At 37.1% G+C, this 20,689-nt stretch overlaps 1 protein-coding gene across 3 annotated transcripts in view; it reads right to left on the bottom strand.

Moving 5' to 3' along the window:
- SDK1 (sidekick cell adhesion molecule 1) overlaps positions 1 to 20,689 on the bottom strand; it is a 363,622-nt gene that overhangs the window by 254,996 nt on the left and 87,937 nt on the right. For all 3 annotated transcript variants that reach the window (XM_042863994.1, XM_042863995.1, XM_042863996.1), the window contains exons 2-4: positions 15,238 to 15,397; positions 10,175 to 10,281; positions 6,965 to 7,112 (exon numbers count right to left, since the gene is read on the bottom strand). In XM_042863994.1, coding sequence (XP_042719928.1) covers positions 6,965 to 7,112; positions 10,175 to 10,281; positions 15,238 to 15,397 — 415 coding nt within the window. The remainder of the gene's footprint in view (positions 1 to 6,964; positions 7,113 to 10,174; positions 10,282 to 15,237; positions 15,398 to 20,689) is intronic.

Genomic DNA, 20,689 nt, shown 5'->3' with positions numbered 1-20,689 from the left:
GTCTCCCCAGAGCCTTACAGTTACTAGCTTACATGTCTTAACATCTCTTGCATGTCATAGAGAAACCAACAAGAATCATGAGGACAGCCAGCACTTGTTCATTTCTGCATAGAAAGAAAATTAATAATCCCTTGTAGTAAACAGCCAGAAGTACTGACAGATACATTTTACTTCAGTCAGTTTTGATTAATAAAAGCTAATTGGTAAACATAAGACATTACCTGCTGCTATACTTGATAAGTCACTAGCATTTTGCATCTATTTCCATAAGGAGATAGATATGTGAGTGGTCATAGGAGATAAATCTTTCACAGGGACTTGTGAACAATCGCCATTAATTAAGCATAAATATTTTGTTTTATTTGGTGCATTTTCTCTTAGGAATGATTGCAAGATTTCTAAATAGCCTTATTTTGTTTGCATATTAAAATCTTTCAGTTTGTAGATAGAGTATTTCTAAGATGAACAGAAAAGATGTTTTTCCAAAAGAGCACATCAGCTGTTAAGAAATCATATTAGTGATCTTTCCCAGATATCATAATTAGTTCTGGAAATGGAGCAGATGCAAGGAGTGGGCCCCAAGGTACAATGGCAATAAGTCTTCGTATCTCTCTGCTTCTAGATCAGATATGATTTTTAGAAAAATAGTTTGAGTTCTCTTTCAAAGAGTAATGCTATTAACACTTCTCTCATAGTGCATATTTTTTTTCAAGCTGCATTTGTCCCCAGAAAGCAAAGGACTCATAAATCAATTTCTTACTGCAAGCAGTGATAACTAAATCATACTTAGAGCAAAAAGGTTTCTTTCTAGTGACACTTTCATCCATTCCTCATTGTTTTACAAATTCCAAATCTATGATTAATAAGTGTAGCGACAGAAAAAATGATTTTGTTCTTTAAATGCGATCATCTTAGGAAAAACAATATCTAGTAGTCAGATTTTTCTCTTAGTGATCTTTAAAGTTCCATTGATATTTACAGCTGTTGAAGATTGTGCTGAAAGATACCACAAGCAGCTGAGGCTCAATAAAACACAATATTAGTTCCAAGCATCCACTCTCTTTTCTATCAAAAAATATGGATTTTGCAGTGCTGCTGTAATGGCAGCAACTTCTCCAGGTTCATAAAAAAAAAATCCCTCCATGTTTTGTGCTCTAAATTTGTAATGAAACATATTGGTCAAATACAAAAATGTGCTTTGCACCTCAGAGTGTGTCTCTTGGGAAGAATCCACTTCCAAAAGAGCCTTAAAGCATGTTTTTTGGCAGCTTTTTTCCTCCTGCCCCACTTCCACACTGCGATATGAGCAGTGTCCATCAGCACACAGTCCCAAGGCACAACTCAGTGCTCCTCTCCTTTCCTTACCCTATAAGTTAAGAGATCTAAAGAAATTAATTATTAAAACATATGTTTAAAACTGGTGCCAAACAAATTATGAGCAGAGAGAAAAACAGTGAGGCTCAATGTAGTCAAGTCAAACAGCTTTAGAAAACAGTCCTAAGATTTGTTTATCCTGTGGTGTAAATGTTTTCCCTCTACTGAAGCAGCAGATAAAAATGCTTAAAACACTGACAGCACCCAGGACTACTCAAGCAAAGTACCTGAGATGATGGTGGGAGATTTCCCTATAGTCTTTCATATATATACAAGCCCTAAGGACAGCAGTAAAATTCTGTGTAAAATGATTGCTAGTGTTGGCTGTTCCTTTAAGTTGGAAGCACTCGATGCATAGGTTTGATTAAAAATGAATAACAGAATGCTCATGAATTTCACTTAAAGAAATAACTTTCTGTTATGAAATATTCTTCTTCCTCAGGTACTTAAAAGTTGGTTTTAAATGTAACATGGAGTGTGCAAACGTACAGCCAGAAAACAGCAGCTCACAGCTGTTGTACCCCTCACTGCAAGAGATGCCACTCCATTACAGTGGCAGACCTAAGAGATCTGCAGACTTGGTTCTTTAAATTATTGCTCAGATATACACAGCAGACTTGACAGCCTCCGAATGTATTGCTGGCTAATGCTAATCATCAGAATTTTAATTGAAGTAATATCTGGTGTACGTGAAAAGTAATTGCGTGCAACTAACACAAGTTGTGTGACCGGCTGCTATATGCAGAGAAGTGCATTGTTGGCACTAGAGTTGCTCATATAAAATGAAGTGGTGTTTGCTTTAAAGTGAAAAATGCATTCACAGAGCATTAAGAGAGCTGTTACCATCCAGACAAAACCTAATCTAATACTACTATTAGCTCAAAACCAAATATGCTAACCTACATACCTTAAACTTTCTCACTGTTTTGTTGTAGCTACTTGTTTTCTTCCTGAGAATGTTATTAATGCATTTACAATTTTACCTTAACAAATGCTAAGTAAGTCTGCCCTAGCTTTACTTAGTTGCAGGGCATTATGAGTGTCCAAAGCCAAAGGAAGGTATATTTGAAGGCTGCTTGTGCCTAACATGTTTTCCTTCCACAATCTGTCAGTACATTTAGTATTTATCAGAGCTAGTAATGACCACATACATTCAAATGCCTAATGAAGTGTTCTCACTGCAAAAAAATAGATATTCACACAAACCTAACGGCAAAGCAATTCATCTTCACTGTCTGGCAGGACGAAGTGCATCTGTGAAGAATTTGGGTTCATTTGCAGTTAACTAAGTGACAAAATGTCCACCTAGCTAAAAGGGATGCCCCAAAACTCATTTTAAATGAGAAAAATAAACTTTTTTGTTTTGTATCAGACAGCATTCCACTAGCAAAAGACCTATGAGGTAATACTTACCTATCTGCAGCTTGTATGGGGAAAAGGATTTCACTGTAGAAAGTTATTGAGGATAGTAAAAATTTCTTTATCGCTGAACTTCTCAAACAGATCTTTTTTTTTTTTTCTTGACTGCTGGATTCAACCTTTTCGGTTAAGTTCTTCACTTAGAAAAACAGTAAAATTAATTAAAACCTAGGATTTAATTCCTCACTATGACAGCTAAAGGCACTTGCAGATCTGCACAGTGCCTTACCCTCCAAGGTAGCATACATGCCTGGTGTGAAGGAAGGGCAATGCTCTCTGCTCTGAAGTCTGAGGAAGCACACCCAGGGAAGGCAACCTGAAGACATGACATCTCAGAGCAGTGATTTCTTTTGATGCAGTTACCTTGAGGGAAGTTAATGTTTTCTGTAGAATATGAGGGCAAACAGATGGAATCCTCCCATCAATCAAGTCCCTGGATAATGGCTCTGTTCTTATTCCACATTAATCTGTTCAAGTATTTGGAAAACATTCATCTGTCATAGTGTAATGTGAACTATTTAAGTATTCTAGGAAATTTTTGACATAATACTAAAAAACATCCCCAAATCTAACTCTTCTCCTTACTTAATCTCTCTTGCTGCTGATCTTCTGGCCTTCTCTCTCAGATTCCCCATTTTATAGCCTTCTAGCACATACACACCTTCCTGCTGATGATCTAGGAACATCTTTTAAAACACCAAATTGAAATTTGGTGAAAGATAATGCACAAAAGCCAAAATGAATATACATGCATGCTGCACTAAGTAGAAGAAGAAAAATTTAGGACTTAAATTTTTAAATACATGCCAGCATGTCACACTATCTCTGCTGCAGATACGTTACTCACCCTAAGTTGGAAACTATGTCAACAACTCCATGAGTATGAACAGGCTTTTTGCTTCACATTCATATATTATACAGGGATCTGCTGGCTTTACATTTTTATTCATCTAGGAGGAACTTGTCACAAAAAGGATTATATAAAAAAATTAACACCTGTTATTCTTATATTATAGCACCTGCACTGCTAAAGCAAGAATATTATACAGTTATATATGCAGTTCTTCGCTGCAAATTTCCACCAGTTAAATAAAATATGCAGTTTGGGGAAAAAAAAAAAAAAAATTATCTGTCTCAAAGGAAATTTTCTCCCACAAAATAATGTGTCTGCTCATGCTCACAGAGTAAAACTACCATTCTGAATTTCCTTCATAAAAAACTGAAACCAAAGCCACCTACTGACTCAATTCCTCTGCCCTTAGCCTATATAATTGGTACTCTTCTCCTTAGAGATCAGTAAGAGAATCAAAATTACAGGTCTGTTCCTTATGATCATCAGAATTCATTAGAGCTAGCAACTGGCAAGGTATACACAGAATATTAGAAACCACAAAGTACTTATTTGTACTTTCTTAGTCGTCTTCAATGCGTTTGCCAAATATCCTAAAATCTTGTGACAGTTCAGAAATACACCTTCTGTTCTCTTAGCTCCTATGCTATGTAAACCCTTGTTGCAGAGCCAACAAAGTGCTGTTCCTTGAAACGTTTTAAGATAGTGTGCATTGTTGTTTTTTACTTCTCCAGAATTACTCCTTACTTTCATATTTGTCATTCAGTGAGAACTCTACATGCCTTCTACCTCTCTTCCCATATCAGTGAAATTGGTTTCATCTAATGGTGACAACAGCCATGCATTCCCATGTCAATAAGCCTTGGGAGCGCTAACACCTTACTTCTGTTACAGTACAACTAACTGTGTGCCCTGTAAGGCTGTCCTGTGAGCAAAAGTTAACTCAAACCTACTTGAATGAACACATTTCTTACAAGTTGCCACAGATTTTTAAAAAATTAAAAGGATGGAACAAAGCCAACCTTATATTCAACAAGCATCAATAAGAAAATACTGTGTACCCAAACCAACTCTTCTCTCCTCATCTTTAACGCTGCTTGTTTCCTCAGTCTGCACACACTGCAGCCATGTCACCCTTGGAAATCATTACTGTAGCTGACAGAGTAGCTGATTGATGTGGCTAAATCATTGTAAGCTTGTTTAAGAGGATTAAAAAAGCTTTATATTGATTTAGCAATATAAGGTACTTTTAATCAGTTTAAAGAGCATCTACACAAGGTGGCTGCATCAATTGCACTGTTCTGTTTAGCAGGTGATCCAATGAGACATGCATCTATCCAACTGGATCACCTGCTGAACAGATCAGTTCAACTGCTACACCTCTGGTGTACAGAATGGCTGCAAGTGCAGCTTCCTCCAGAGAAGAAACAGAGTTACGGTAAGACAAATGCAGTTCTCACACTTTTATGTACATTCCTGCGTGTTTCAGGTTCCAGCTATTCTTCAGGGCAGCTGCACTGGCTGCCAGAATATCACAGCAACATGTGAGTGCTGTATGGTTCTTCTAATACTTTGGAGGCAGCAGCAGACCGACTGCACAGAATGCAAAGGTGATTGGTGTGAGTACCACAAATCTGCCACTTCCTGAACTTATCAAGCTCACTGTATAAGATGTATCAAACTTCCTGGGAAGTTCACCTTTTCAGTGTGAGTATTTCTGCAAAAATAAATAAAACTAGAAGTCCTCAAATTCCGTTCAGACAATATTTCTGATCAGGGAGGTTTTAGGTATATTCCACTCCTACCATAGAACAGAATTTATACTTGTAAACATTAAATTCAGTGCTGTGAATCGCAAGAGATTTTACCACAAAAATCCCAACTGTCTTGAAGTAAAAGTAAAGCATAGCACATGAAAACAGGAGTTTAAAACTAACAAGGGACACACATCTCTACTTGCAGTTCCCTTGTACTGTAAGATAACCCACACAAATCTCATTTTCAGACCCTATTTGCTTCTCTGGGTCACTCTGTTCTGTTTCCCAACGTCAGTTCCCCAAAAACTGCCTGATATCTGGACAACACATTTTTTTTCAGTCTGCATTATTAGTATTATTTTTTAAAATACTACATTCTCAGCATTGAAAAAAGAAAATGTGTAACATGGTAGGAGTGCAGGAAGTAGTATATTCATAATAGATAATAACTCGGGATTTGTCACTTTCCTCTCTCCAAGAGATTGCCCAGCAACCCACTGTTTCAGCTTCCAGCTTGTTTCCCATCAAATTACTATTAAACCACTCATAAATTATTACGCAGTTGCTTCACATCCTTGCAATGCCAATTTTAACAGTTTCAAAGAGCCTGTAATACTAGCATTCACATTTAGAAAATGCACATGAGTGGCAGTAAAATATGCAGTACGGATTAATAAAATCAGAATCCAGCAAGAGTTCTCTCCCTCTAATATAAAGTGCAAAGACTCAGCAACCTTTCTGGATCTTTGCAATATCCCATTACCATCAGATGCTAGCATGTCTGTCCCTTGGAGTGCATGAAAATCTACTGCACAGTTAAAAATAACCACACATATTCTTGGCAGTTCAACTGTTTTCTCATAAATTAGGCAAGTAAGAAAAATATTTGACACATACATAAGATAAATGTGATACATATATGCATACAGACACGCAGACATCTTATATTCAAAAATTTTGCAACTCCTATGTTCTCTAAATTAGCTTCAGTTACAAACACAGAATGGTCTTGTGACTACTTCAGAAAAGGATGAGCACACCTTGAGATAATAGCTAATCACAGTACAAGAACTCCACCATTACTGGGTGAGCTGCTAATTAGTCAAAGAGAAATAAAACTGTCATTTAGGCTAAAATGATAAGGAAAAATAAGCAATATTTAAAACTTTATGGTGAGGAAAACAGTATTAAGCATGGCTCTCAGTGAAAAGCTCATAGTAACAAAGAAAAATCTCAGTATTCATTTAGTCCACTGAAGTAAATATAATTTGAGACATGAGCATTTACTTTTCCAAAATGTATCATGAAAATGAATAGCAAGAAGGAAGTGCACATCCACTCCGTAATGCTGCACCAGGACCATTAAAACCACATGAATTATTTTGTCAAAGTGCTTAGGAAGATCAGAGATGGTCTTAAAATAGCCATTTATCTCCAGCTTAGTATGAACAAGGCTACTTTACTCTCTTTAAACCTTAATTAGTGTATTTAAAAAGTAAGTTGCGTTATCAAAGGTAATTAATCACATTTTAGGTGGGAGGGAGGGATTGAGATTAAAACTTACATTCTGCTGCTAGGAATGATCTTGTGCCCATCTCTAAACCATGTCACTTGTGGTCTTGGATAGCTGAAGATGTGCATGAAGTTTAGAACTGCAGCTTCTCCTTCATTCACTGTTTTTTTCTGGTTTGCGTCCATGAAATTTCCCATGTCTGCAAAGTCAAAAAAATATGTATACTAATAGTTGTAGAAGTTCTCATCCTCCATTTCATTTCAGTAGTCAGAGAATGAAAAGTATTTTACCATAGTTATGGGCATTGCTATGATTAGTCAACACAGAGCAACGAATCATGAGACAGCACTGATTGCCACACGTTGGGTGAGCAGCAAGGCATAAGGCCAAGCCAAGTGCTGCAAGGGCACACAAGTCAGCTTCACAGAATGGCCAAAGTGTTCTTTTCAAATAACTGAGTGTGTTTTTACTGAAAGTAGAATTTTGATCTTTTTCTTTGTTTTCTATTGATGGTGGTGTCCTCTTGTGTTTCTGGTCGTTTTGGGTTTTTTTTTGCTTCTTTTATTTATATTCTTTTTAAAGAATACTTCACTTCCTACTCTTCTAGCACACGAAAGAAAACATTGTGCTATGCAAAGAAATGCAAATGGCATATATAATTTTCTGAATTTCTGCTCACCAAATACTTTTTACCACAATACTTTTCCTTCTATCCATATCTAAACAAACAAGCAGCTGCATTACTTGTAGTCATCAATGTGAAGTTAGATCTACATAAGCAAGCCATTATACATAAATGCATATCAAACTAACAAGACTGTAGCAATGTTGGTAGCAATTAGTTCTTCTGGCTATATGCTGTGATTCAAATAGATCTTTGTCATTTACAAAAACATCAGCAGTATTAAACAGGAGCTTTTAGCAGAAATAATAATAATAATAATGGAAGAAAGAAAACTACAATTGCAGAACTTCTGTCTCTGAAGCTTTCATTTCATAGGAATCTATGGAGTCCTTGTTAAAGATTTAGCAAACATATTTTTCTTGTTTTCCTTTTGTCTTTTGTGTCTTATTTCTATCCATTAAAATATTATCCATTAAATTATCCATTAAAATGGGAGCTGTAGGCTCCCACTTATTCATCCTCCAAAGAGTTTCTATGCATTTTAATTTGCTTTAAAGTAGGAAAACGATACACACAACTATTCTGGTTTCTGACTTTAAAACTTTCTGGTTTGTTTTTATTTTAGGGACCACCGGGCTCAGGGATGTTCTCTGGGCCAGAGGCATGTGAGTGAGATGGAAACAGAACGCACTACCAGGTCTTTGGATGGAAGGAGATGAGAAGAGAGAACAAAAGAATTAAAAACACATGGTATTTTAAAGGTTTAACTATTTTTGTATTTTTCAAGTAATTTATTCAGACATTGTACTGCCTCTGTTGCTCCATATTTCTTACAGCTGTAATCAGATTACCTAAATGAAGCTTCAAACCGTGTAGGTGGATCCAATTAACTTCACTGTCATATGGTTGTTGCAGTCTTCACAATTCAAGAGTTCTAAGCCCATTCTGTAATTAAGATTTACTCAGCAGTTTTCTTAACAGTATCTGTTCCCATTCAGCTAAATCATACATTAGAACACGTTACCAACATTGTCTAAATTATTTACTAACTTCCTTGCTACATCAGAGGACACGGGTGAAAAAAAATACCTCAAGTTATAGAATATTTTAATCTATGTAAATGCTGTGCCAATCTGATGGGCAAGTTTCACAAGAGAAGCAATATAGGTCACTATAGAATCAAGACAGATGATCTCCTAGGCCATGTAGGATCTGCTTTGCTTTGTCTCCATGGCACTGCCAGTGAAAATAAATAAATAAATAAGCTGCTTAACTCAGAGAGGGAAATCTTAACAGAGAGCTTTCTGGCCTTGCTCAGGAATGCAGAACTGTAAATTAAAGGAGTGTGGGGTGCGAATTTTAAGAGCAGAAAAGTAAACAATTACACTTTTTTTCTCAAGAAGAATCAAGAACATGGACACCTACCAAAAATAGAAGTCTGGAGAAACAAAGCACTTTGCTGAAAATCCTTCTGTCATTCAGAAAGGAACAAAGTTATCTTTTCAAGAGACAGAAATCTTTAGCAGCAGCAGCAAGGTAAAGTATTCCTGTGCCACTTTCTCACCATCATTCCCACAAGTGCTTCCTCATGAATTGCTCCTTCTATGGCAGCACAACTGCCTGTGCAGCTGCATACAGAGCCAGATAGTGGGGGAAGGGAACAATTTTACCAAACCCCACAAGAATATAAGCACAAAATTCCACATAACTTCCCTCATGACACACTTAATAGCTTCCATTGGTTCCTTGAAACAGGTTTCTAATAAATAACTCAGTGTAGCTAAATTCCACTTAGCAAATGACATTTACTAATACTGATTTTCCATTTATTGATTTGGAGGAATTCAAATTTGATCCCCATGTTAGATTGCTAGCACAAAGGTTTCCTACTTCAAAACATAAAGGCTTAATTTCACTGTTATTTCCAACCAACTCACTCGGGTAATATCTTCTGTATGTTAAACTTAAACAACATAAATAATTGGAGTATGCAATCATTCTTAAGCCATAGTAATTAGCACTAAATCCTCAGAATAAACTCAGCATTATCAAATGGAAGTTAGATGTGAAATTAGAAGTCAGCTCTGAAAAAATCTCCTCCGTCCAAACTGAAGAGGTACAAACATTGAAACATTAACATCATCAACATACGTTGAGAACAGACAACGGTTCACAAGCTTTTGGCTCTGAAACAACCAGTTTTGTATCACGAGAATTATGATCTGAAGGCTTCAGGAAGCTGATCTCTTTCAGATATTCCATCCTTCCTTTTAGGAATCCATTTCTTTTAGGATTTTCTTTTTATTATTATTATTATTCTGTGCTATCTGGCCTTTGTTAATCCCTGCATATTTATGGAAGAGCACAATACTCTTCCCTCATCCTAGAGCTATCTCCACATGATCTCCTTCTGATAGCTTTGAATAGCTTGAGTCTTCTCTAAAGACTCACTGTAGCACCACTTTGAGCTTGTTTCCCAAAGTGTATCTTACATTAATTGTGAAGCTTCTCATGATGCAATAATTCTGAAATTAATATTATATGCAATACATTTTCAGACTAGCAAATTTTATTGGTACCCACAAAAAGGATCAGTTAGTTAACAATTTGACAGAATAACTTCTATCCAAACCTACATGCCACTTGAACTTCAGATCTCCTCTGCAGCAATGCCCCCATTCTGTTTCGCACAATGCATTGATAAAAGCCAGCATCAGACCTCTGCAAAGCTGGAATGATGTACCTGTAAGAGAAAAATATAGAATTGTAATACGCTTCTTCTCACATGCAGATCAATGCTGCTTTCTGTTGCATTTCATGTTATTCCTTTAATATTGTCTCAAAGGCATATTGCATTTTTTCTTAAGAATAGCAAACTTCTAGTCTTAAGAAATACAATTTATAAATACTAATTAGTCTCCAGAGTTTCTCTTGAAATGTAGGCTTAAATGCTTTCCTTAGCTTTATCTAACCTCGTTCATAAGGCAAAGATGCCTGGTGTTTTATTCTGAGCTGGCACAAGAAGACTGCAATCTAAACATAGGCAGCAGGAAGCCTCACAAGAACTATCAAAGCTCTGCCGTAAAAAGAAGTGTTTACTACACTGCATGACCAGCGTAACTCCAAAGAGCACTGAAAAAGATAGTGCACTGCACATTGTATTTGTTCTGCCCTTTGATGTACAAAAGAAGTCACTTATTCCACTACTGCTCACCTTCTGCATTCAGCTACATCTGATCACTCAACACGAAAATGAGCTGATGAGCACGGTTTTAATGTGAATAAAACACAAGAATAATATAGATAACCCTGCATTAAGCAAACATAAATCAAAGCACATATTTCCCCTGGTCACCTTCTGAAGATATTATGGTGGGATTAATGAAAGCTTTTATGAAAAGAAAAGAAAAAATAATACCACTGAACTTTAATCTTTGAAATTTAATCCCACTAAAAGAAAGGATCTCTTCCCATACTCACACATAGCAGACACACCCACACACAGAGCAGCTAATATGTGAACAGGATCAGACAACATAAAAACAAAGGATAGAGAAGAAATCTAATTTAAGTGATAAATGTTGTCTGTAATCACTGCATTATAATCGCAATCAAAGACATTACAGCAAATAGGTCAACCGACCTAAAAGAGTAAATAAAACCAGAGCCCAGTGCCACCAACAAATGGCACCAATCTAATCTGATGCCTAGCAGCCCTGGCTTCCTGAGGATGAGTTACGGGCACTTGTGCTGTCTGCCTGCCTGTGCTGACTCCTCCTGACCTGCTCTGGTGCAACCAGCAAATTTCCTTCAGGGATTATGACAATTTGTACTGGGAAGATAAGACAGACTCACAACCCTGCTCCGTTTGGAAGCAGTAAGGTGGACAAACAGCACACAAACACTTGCTGTTCAGTGAGTAGATACAACCCCGAATCGACCACATTGCCTTGCCTGATGAGTGTGACATAGGAAACAGAAAATAGGTGAAAATAAAGGGCGTAAGATAGAAATCAAGACAACATATGGCTTCCTGATTTCCTTCCAGAATAATTTCCTTCTACAGCAGATGACTGCTGCAAAGCATCACTAGCCAAAAAATATATATTTAAAGATTCTGACAAATAAATATTGATAATTCATTTTAACAGCTAATATTACCACACTTGTTATTGTACTTGGCAAAAATTAATTCTTCTGCTTGTCTACAAAACGGAGCCAAAATTAAAGGCTTATTTCTTTGCTCCTCATCTATACCAAGAAAATAACAGTTACTTCTTCCACTAGGACAAAACAAATCAATTACATCAGAAATCTCCTACATTAGTGTTCTTTTCTAACTTATTAATGTTTCAGCAGAAAACATTCATAATATCTTGCCTGAAGTAAAGAAAACCTTTTGGCAGAAAAGCTTTTAAAAGTTTGCATGAAAATCCCATCTATCTTGGGAATTCCAGCAGAGCCCAAACCTACACAGCAGTTGGCCTCTCAGTGGATCTACCAAATAGCAACGTGCAGGAAAGGCAAACAAATGGCACATCCTGGAACACGGATTTGAAAATGGGATGAGTCAGGGTTTTCTGAGTGATAACGTAATGGGATACGTGCAGATTGTCAAAGAAAGAAAAAGCAAGAGCTTGAAAAACATTTTGGAAGGATGCTGTGTGAGATGGGAAGCAACAAGGAAGAAAGTAGGAAGACTTCTAAGGAAAGAAGGGACTTTAAAGGAAATTAAACTGATTTGGCTGGTGCGCTGCTCGTGTTTGGGATAAAAGGGAAGAATGCTTAAGAAACAAATATGGTGTAGCCCGATTACACAGGACCTTAAAAGAAAAAACATGATCCAAGTCTGACAATGAGCTCCTCAGAGAAGAAGAAAAGTAACTTCTCAGCACTTGGTTGTTGTGCCAACTTCAACTATTCAGCACTCAGTCATTACTTGACTGTTCAGAAGAATGTTCTACACCAGTCACTGAAAAGAACACACTTGTTTCTGAAGAGGAAAATCATCTGATCTCTGGTTCTGACAGACATCAGAGGAAAAGCGAATCTAGACTGGGGGAAGGAAATGGATTCAAGTTTTCCAGCTAGCAATTTTAAAAGGCAATCACAGCAGGATGTCAAGTTTCTAGAAAAAAGAGTGATATATGCTTTTTGTCTAGGATAAAACTCATGTTCAATGTTAAAAAACAAATACAATAAAATATAATAATCAGATACTTTTAAGCAGTTCGCAAGGAAAGCATACTAGTGCTTAGACATAACCTTGGTTTCTAAGATTAAACAAACTAAAATCCTCAGGCAACAAAGGGAAATGCAGACGATGCATTTGGTCCAGAACTTAATTCCACAGAAAACAAACGAATCAAGAAAACCAACCAACCAGTAGGGGAGGAAAAAGAAAAAAAAAGACAGACACTGAACTTTGAATACTCACTACTTACAAATGCATCCAAAATTGCTACTTTAGTCAGCAATATTGATTTGTTTTCACTACATGCATCTCAGATCACAAAGAATTTATAAGGTTGGTTTATAAATTCTTAATACAAACTGGCGTATGCACAGTCACTATAAAGGCCAGACTGTGTGCATAATCAGCATCGTTATATGAAGAAAAGCTGTTCATGTGGGGTCACCAGGGGCAAAATGCAAAGGCTCCAATTAGTTCTTTACTCACTTGGTGTGTCATAATAAGCTTGGAATATTTTCAGCAAGGTACAATATACACATTACTTTAAAACACAAGAAGTAATATCAATTACTGGAAATCTTTGATTCATGATTCAACTTGTAGCCAGAGTCACACAAGAAAGATTCATGCATTTAAAAAGAATATTTACCTAGGAGCTGCAGAACAAACTATCATGGGGTCAAAGTTTAACTTCTGCAACCACAATTTTTACGTCTAAGCATATTCTTTCTTTCCTTTAATTCATCCCAATGTACCTATGCCACATAATCCTCCTTGGAAGCTTAAAGTTCTGTACTGCCACAGAATCAAGATCCTCTCTGGCTGCTCCCTGACTGCGGTAAGGAACTACAGATGAGCAGTAGGATGGGTGCAATGTCTAAATTAATATTTTCTGTCAACGTTAATTTACTATGAACTAGTAGCTTCCTACCTTTTTAACCACCTTTGTGGCAGGTGTTTTATAGTTACAAATGGAAAGGAGAACCATATTCTGATACACTGATTCTAGCTTACACTGCAGTTCACACCAAATTTTGTGTTTTGAATCTCAGTGAGCTTATTAGGGATGTGCACTTATGCAGTAAGAACCGTGGCACTCTGATCTTAGTTTCAAAATGTCATACACTCCTGTTCAGATTTTCTGTTATTCTGAAGTGTAAGTCCCTCAGTACTTGCACACCAACTGAGCTCAAGCTCTAGCCTCTGCTTTTTGTTATCACTCCATAATCATGCAATCTTGCCCCTGTCCAGTCTCTTTCTGTTATTTTCTCAGCATCTTACATGGGTAGGAGCTGTCATCAGCTGCAAACTGCAATGGACTCAGTTGTTATTAGTCAAAACAACAGTGCCATTTATCCCAAGCAATGTTCAAACTTTGCCTGATTAGCAGGGCTATTATAGATCTTAATTATGGACTACCATGTATAAACAGCATAGAATACTATAACATTATCCACCTTCTTGTATCAATCTATGCTGTAATTTCTTTCTGTAATGGTAGGAGAAGATTTCCCTACTTCTTGTAATTATATTAAGAACAGAATTGAGCTTGCTCAGCTAAATACGAGTGCTAGTACTAGGGGGTCTGTCTCTCACATCCCTGCATGTTGAAACTTCTGAAATCACCAGGTAATTCAACAAAACTTAAAAGAAGCACAGGAGCTGCAGAAATATTAAATTTCTATAAGGTTATGGAAATCAGCAATTGCATAGGGGAGACCCAGTTAATGTTGCCACGAAAGAAAAGGCAGACAAATCTTGGCTGCTCTACACTTTGATGTTTGGCCAGCCATCTGCTGCCTATCAACAAAAACCTAGCTCTGATTAGCCACAGTGTGCTTTCTCTCTTGCCTAATGGGATGTGTTGAGGGAGTCAACGAGGTTCAGGGAACAAAGTGCATAATCACAAAAGAACAGTTTAACTACAAAATTTTCACATTCTCAGAAGTAAAAATGAAAGTTACATATGGAGTTTAAGATAGACCACGTTCTTTTATTTCTACAGCTTAATAAGACGAACGGATCCACTGATCTTAGCACCCTTCAAGGATAGGTAGTATATCATACATAACATTTAACCAATGCCTGTTCTGCTTTCAGCATGCAGGAAAGTACCTAAGGTAGCAGAAAAATACAGATCAAAGTGACCTTAAAAACTTTCTTTCAATCCTCAAAAAAATCCCAATTTTTATTGAGTAACATCTAAACAAATATCAGCAAGATGCCTGCTCTTCACTACAAGTATGTATTAAACTTGAAAGCCAGCAAAATCACTGTTGATACTTAGAAGATTCCACATCAGAAACTTTGTTTTGGAGCGTTGAACACATTCAACAAAGGCAGTTCTCTCAGACATCTCACCCACCTACAAAAAACATCTTCATAATTTAAAAAAAAAAAAATAAAATTGTAAATACACCAGTATTTACAAATGTGATTTCATGTATTGGGTTATTTTTGTTTAAAATTATACTTAGAGAAGGCTAGTTTATGGCTTTTATTTACTTGTATTCACTGGAGTAGGTGGTTATTTCACTGTCATTGTGTAACCACTTAAATTCCAAGGGCCAGCTGCCTTCAGCAAGGCACGTAAGGACGAGTCGATTTCCTTCCAGGTGGATCTGGGGCAAGCCTGGCTCTGTCTTGAAGTATGGAGCAACATCATCTGAAACAGAAACAAAATAGTTCTGTAAGTTAAGCAAGTATAGCACGAGACACCAATTCTTTGCTCCTTTTTTCCTCAAAACGAGCAATGTAACAGCTACGACATGACTCAGTAGTTAAGGCATACGCTATTATATTTATAATCAAGCTTGCTAAGGAAATTAATTGCCAAGTACACAAAATCTTGATAACCTCAGACTTTGCACATATTTAGAAGGACAGTGCATATTCAGCCAAGATTTTGTCCACATTTAGTACTTATACATACTGTCTATTGTGCTAGACAACAAACAGCTCTATTAGTTTGTTTTGTGCTCTTTTCCCCCATTCTCTGTGAGGTTTAAATCCACTCAAAACTCTTTATTTTTTTAATAGAAAGCACAAGAGTAATCTTGGATAGGAATGATTATCACAGCAGGAGAAGTCTCAGGGTAAATGAAGAACTTGAAGAGAAAAAAAAGAGTTTAGAACAGAAGATCTCAAAGAATTGCACAATAAATGTGTTTTTCAATATTACTGCTAACCAAAATGCATTAAATTATATTACCCCAAACCACTAACAGATTTTGAATTAGGGTACTTCAATAATGTTCAAGGGTCACATGTAGTCTCAAACTTGCTCTCCTGTGGATCACAAACGTTCAAAATACTTCAAGCAGCATGATTCTCAACTGCTAAATTGCCATACCTCCACTAACAAGCACATTTATTGCAGTTTTAAACCCACTGGGACGCACCCCTTAGTCGACTCTGGGAGATCAAGGCTTTCACACTTCACACCTCAAATTTCTACTTGTAACTCTGTCAGAACCATAGACCGTTCATTTAAAAATTTACAAATGCCTTCTGTCATCAAAGGAATGGGTACGTCTGTGCGAGTAAAAATACACAAATGTTATGCTAAAGGCCTGAGATTTGATGTGAAATGCAGAATAATATTACAGGCTGGCCTGTAGAGAGGACGTGAGGTCACCTCCTTGGAGATGGTCCCAAGGGTGAGTGGATGCAGGCAAGTACCCCAAGCAGGAGCACCCAGAGCTGTGTGCCCAAGTGGGACCCAGAGGTTCCTTCTCAACTCAGGCACTCAGAGAATACTTTGAAAGTATCATCAGTGTTACTGACTTCTGGGAGACTCCCAAGGGAGTTTTGAGACAGACTGCCAGGAGAGATGCCAGTCTACCTTGTGAAAAATACACTGGCAAAGAGGTGCATCTGTATTTAAGGGAAGGGGTTGTACCAGGAGTTTCCAAGTCCTACAGCACAGGGTTCCACTGCTGAGTTAAAATAACTAGCACTGAGTTCACTGAAAATAGTTCTATTTACCTGCTCATATTGAAAGGCTCATGGAATGAGGTCATTCATTGTTCTTCCCTGAAGGAAGCTGAACCATTTACAGTAAGACCATAACGAAGCTAACTCCATAACTCTGAACCTCTACCCAGGTAACTCGTTGATCCTTTTTTTTTTTGAGGGGTTTAAAGAACCTAACAAGATAGCACCTTTCATTACTTCACTCTGAGTTACCCACTTACACATCTCAGTTTACATTTCTCCAAGAGCAACTGATTTACTCGAAAGGCAGCCTGCTGCCCACAGTCCTGTCACTCAACCATACCTCTCTCACTCAAACAATCCCAAGGCTGTGATGCTGCAGCCCACTCACGGCTTTCCCCCATTTAGAATACCACAGTCAAGCTGGTATTACATGAAAATGGTTCTCAAAATTCAATCCAATTCTGTTAGAAGCTAAAATTTAATAGACCTAGGGGAATATTTTGATAAAGAATATGCCATGCTTTATAAATTATCGCAGCTCTCTGGAAGATTTACTTAAAGCCTTGAAGTAATTTTATCTTCTAATCTTTTATTCCTGACTTCCTCATCAATCAGATCCCATCAGTTTATCAAATTCAATTATGTAATCAGAGCTCACTAAATATTCACCGAAAGCACAAATGAAAATAAAATAATAGGCAAGGATTCCACGAAGGAAGGCAGCGGTGAAGCTCTAATGATATCGGTATGGCACAGCGCCGCTCACCGCACAGGTAGAAGATCCGTATGGCATTCCACAGACGTCACCTACAGGGACAAGTTTGGGTGTTGTAGAGCATCACAAGGAAACTGGAAAATCAGCAGGCGTAATGAAAGCTATTTCACAAAGAAAAGTGCAAAAAAGGAGGAGCTGGCTGTGGGATAGAGAACAAAGTGCATCCTTTAATAGGCATGGGAGACTTGGACTTTCATATAAAACAGGAAAGTCTCACTTAAGCCTAACTTTGGGCAATCAACAGTTTTCAAGTCATAAGGCTCTCTTAACTTTTATTCTCTTGAAAAAAGGAGAAAAAAGATAAAAAATGCATTTGAGTCCTAGGAAAAAGAGTAACAAAATAATGGAATTAGGACTTTCAGCTAAGAGAGCTTCATGACTATAGAAATGCAAGCGTTCACATTACATGCTGTTGCTTTCCTCTGACTACAATGTGGGTTAACACTTCCATCCTCTCTGGCTCTTCAGCTCGGCTGTCTTAAAAATAAAAATAAAAATAAAATGTCTGAGCTGCAAGGAGGAATAAAAGGATAAGATGCGTATCAGTGGGTGCATATATCCAGCTTCTGCAATTTTTCCAGCAGGTCTGCTCACCAAACACTAACCTCCTGACTGGTGCCCTTAAAAAGGATGACGTAGATTTATTTTCATGAAAATCTTAAGAAAAAAGCATGACTGAATGTCAAAATTATCTAGATATTTGCTCTAAAACCTGTCTGCCTTGCTTTTATGCATCGTTAAATGGAAAGTTACATTATACTGCCAGGTTAGCCTGTCTGTTTGCTTTCCTTGGCACATGAAAAGCTTAGATGAATTATATCTCAAAATATATTTTCAAGGCCCAATTTGACAATGCACATACACCTCTGGTTGGTTTAATGCCGACACTTAAACACACACAAAAAAATTCCTAGATGCATTTGTTACCAACTTTGGGCTTCTCCCCCAGCAGTTGAGGTTTGTCACAGGAGCTGAGAGGTCTCATTCTGTTCTCCCTGAAAACTAAAAAGCCATATTTAATCTTGAACACCTCTACCCCACTGAGAAAAGGGAAGCTGACAGACTCCAGAGAAGTCCCACGCCATCTACACCTGTGAAAAGCACTGCAGCTGCCCAGTTACATCTTAGCAATTTTCCCTTCGGAAATCCAGACAAAATCACTTGTTCATATCCTGAGAAAATGAGTAACAGTTTCAGAGATGTTCAGAGAAGGATTTTAGCGAGTACAGAGAACAGGTTAGCACATCTTCACAGCCATTACAATTTGTCTTCATTAGATAAATCTGTTCTCAAATCATTTTAGGTGAGACAATATTGAATATTAAAAGTAGATTAACCTGTTCATGAATCAAATCAGAGGAAATACAGCTCAATCACTAATACACTTCATTTTTACCATCAATTCCCATAACTCAGTTTACCCAACAGGCATGATATTGAAAACAAATTTCTGGCTGCAAAACTTTTCGTTGAACTCTAGCAAAAACACGACTTGTTTATTAAAATGCACATCTATAGTGATTCCACCTTTTTGGAGTATGGTAAAGTATGACGTCCATTGCCCTTTTTCATACACATACGTAAAGCCATGACCAGCTGACACAGAAGATAATATCTCTGAGCAATTTTCCAGGAAAATGAGACTACAAACACTCCGTACAGTGGCAATTACAAATGCATTTGCACTCCCTATTTGCAAGGAAAAGAGATGTGAGCTATCTTAAGTTAGGTTAATAACCGCCACAAAAACAGCTTCTTAGAAGACCTATGCTGTACATTACACAACAGTTAAAAAGGAAACAATCAGGAAGCTCAAACTTGAGACAATCTTTTCAGCAATCTGAGTTAAAAGGTGAAACTATGGGCAGCAGAATCCCATCAAAAAGATTCAAGCTCAGCTGTGGAATTCATAAGCCAATGCTTTGGATTGCACACAGTAATTGAGCGTGAGCTGCTCTGTGCTGATTGACAGCTGATAACTGTAACCTTCTGGGGAATCACAGCCATTTCCTTCTTATTCATGGCTTAGATATGCAAAAGATTTTTCTCTTTTTCTTTTTGAACTGATCCTAATTCCTGACACGTATACATGCATGTACTGGCTCCAGATCCAAGTTGTACGCTTTGATAGAAATAAACTTCAATAGCTTATATAACATATGTATTTGTAAGAACTACATGGTGAATCTTGGGAAACGTAACAGGAAATCAAACTGAACTCGTATATTTCAGTCAATCTTCTTTTTATTTCAAACCTTCTAAAATGCATTCATGTGGTGTGAAAGTTAGTATATGATCTATATGTAACTGTCAACGTCAGACACACATGAGAGCACTGAGTCACTTTAACCGTATTGATTTGCAGTAAGGCTATTTTACCCAAAATATTGGTATTTGAGATTCAGATTTTCTTGGTTGGAAGTGTGACATAAATCACTAAATAGAACAATTAAATTAAAATTGCATTGTACTACCTCATGCTAAGCCTGGATTTGGGATGCATCACAGTGAATATTTCATTAAAGCACCGGGTTATTTTTCAAGTATACTGCCACGGTTCAGAATTTTTGCACAGTAGTATAAAACATTTCCTTAAAATGGATTTCTTGAACTTTTATCAGAGACAATATCTGATTTCATATCAGAATAATACTGAAGCACATGTACTTAAAACAGCATTTAAATAATCAGTTTCATGAAGTCAACTAAATGAGCCCACGTGGCCCTTTTTTGTTCATGGTAGACAAGGAAGATAATGTACTTGTTGAACACGTCTGCTATCATCTCCAAATGCAAGTAACTGCTGAGGTTGATGGATGATGCTTTTAAAGGTTTAATTGGGGATGGAATTAAATTGTTTTAGGACTCAGCAAGTTCTGTGAGGGAACCTGCATATTTCTAGAATAAGTGACATTTATTTCTTTTAAATGTACAGTCAATGGAAGACAAGATTTCAATAGGTGCCTTTTTTTCATCTTGAATAGGTAAAATAACTAATTGGCTTGTCAGTTATTGGATAATTGCCAATCATTTGTTTGATCTGGATAGAAGAAATATTGAAGTTAAGATAACATACCTGTTGCACAATATCCCAATAGGAAAACGAAACATCCTGTAATGTACAGATACGATTAGCTTTCAACAGCTCAGTAGAATAAGAGTCCCAAGTGGCAAGGATAAGTGTTTCATACTGATGGTTAAGTTGATTTAATTAAAAGCCCTCTTTTCCTTTTTTTTTTTTTT

Source organism: Lagopus leucura, unplaced genomic scaffold (assembly GCF_019238085.1).
Source record: "Lagopus leucura isolate 7727_CA_CO unplaced genomic scaffold, USGS_WTPT01 Super-Scaffold_760, whole genome shotgun sequence".
Classification (NCBI taxonomy): Eukaryota; Metazoa; Chordata; class Aves; order Galliformes; family Phasianidae; genus Lagopus; species Lagopus leucura.
This window is presented reverse-complemented; position numbering and strand designations above follow the sequence as displayed.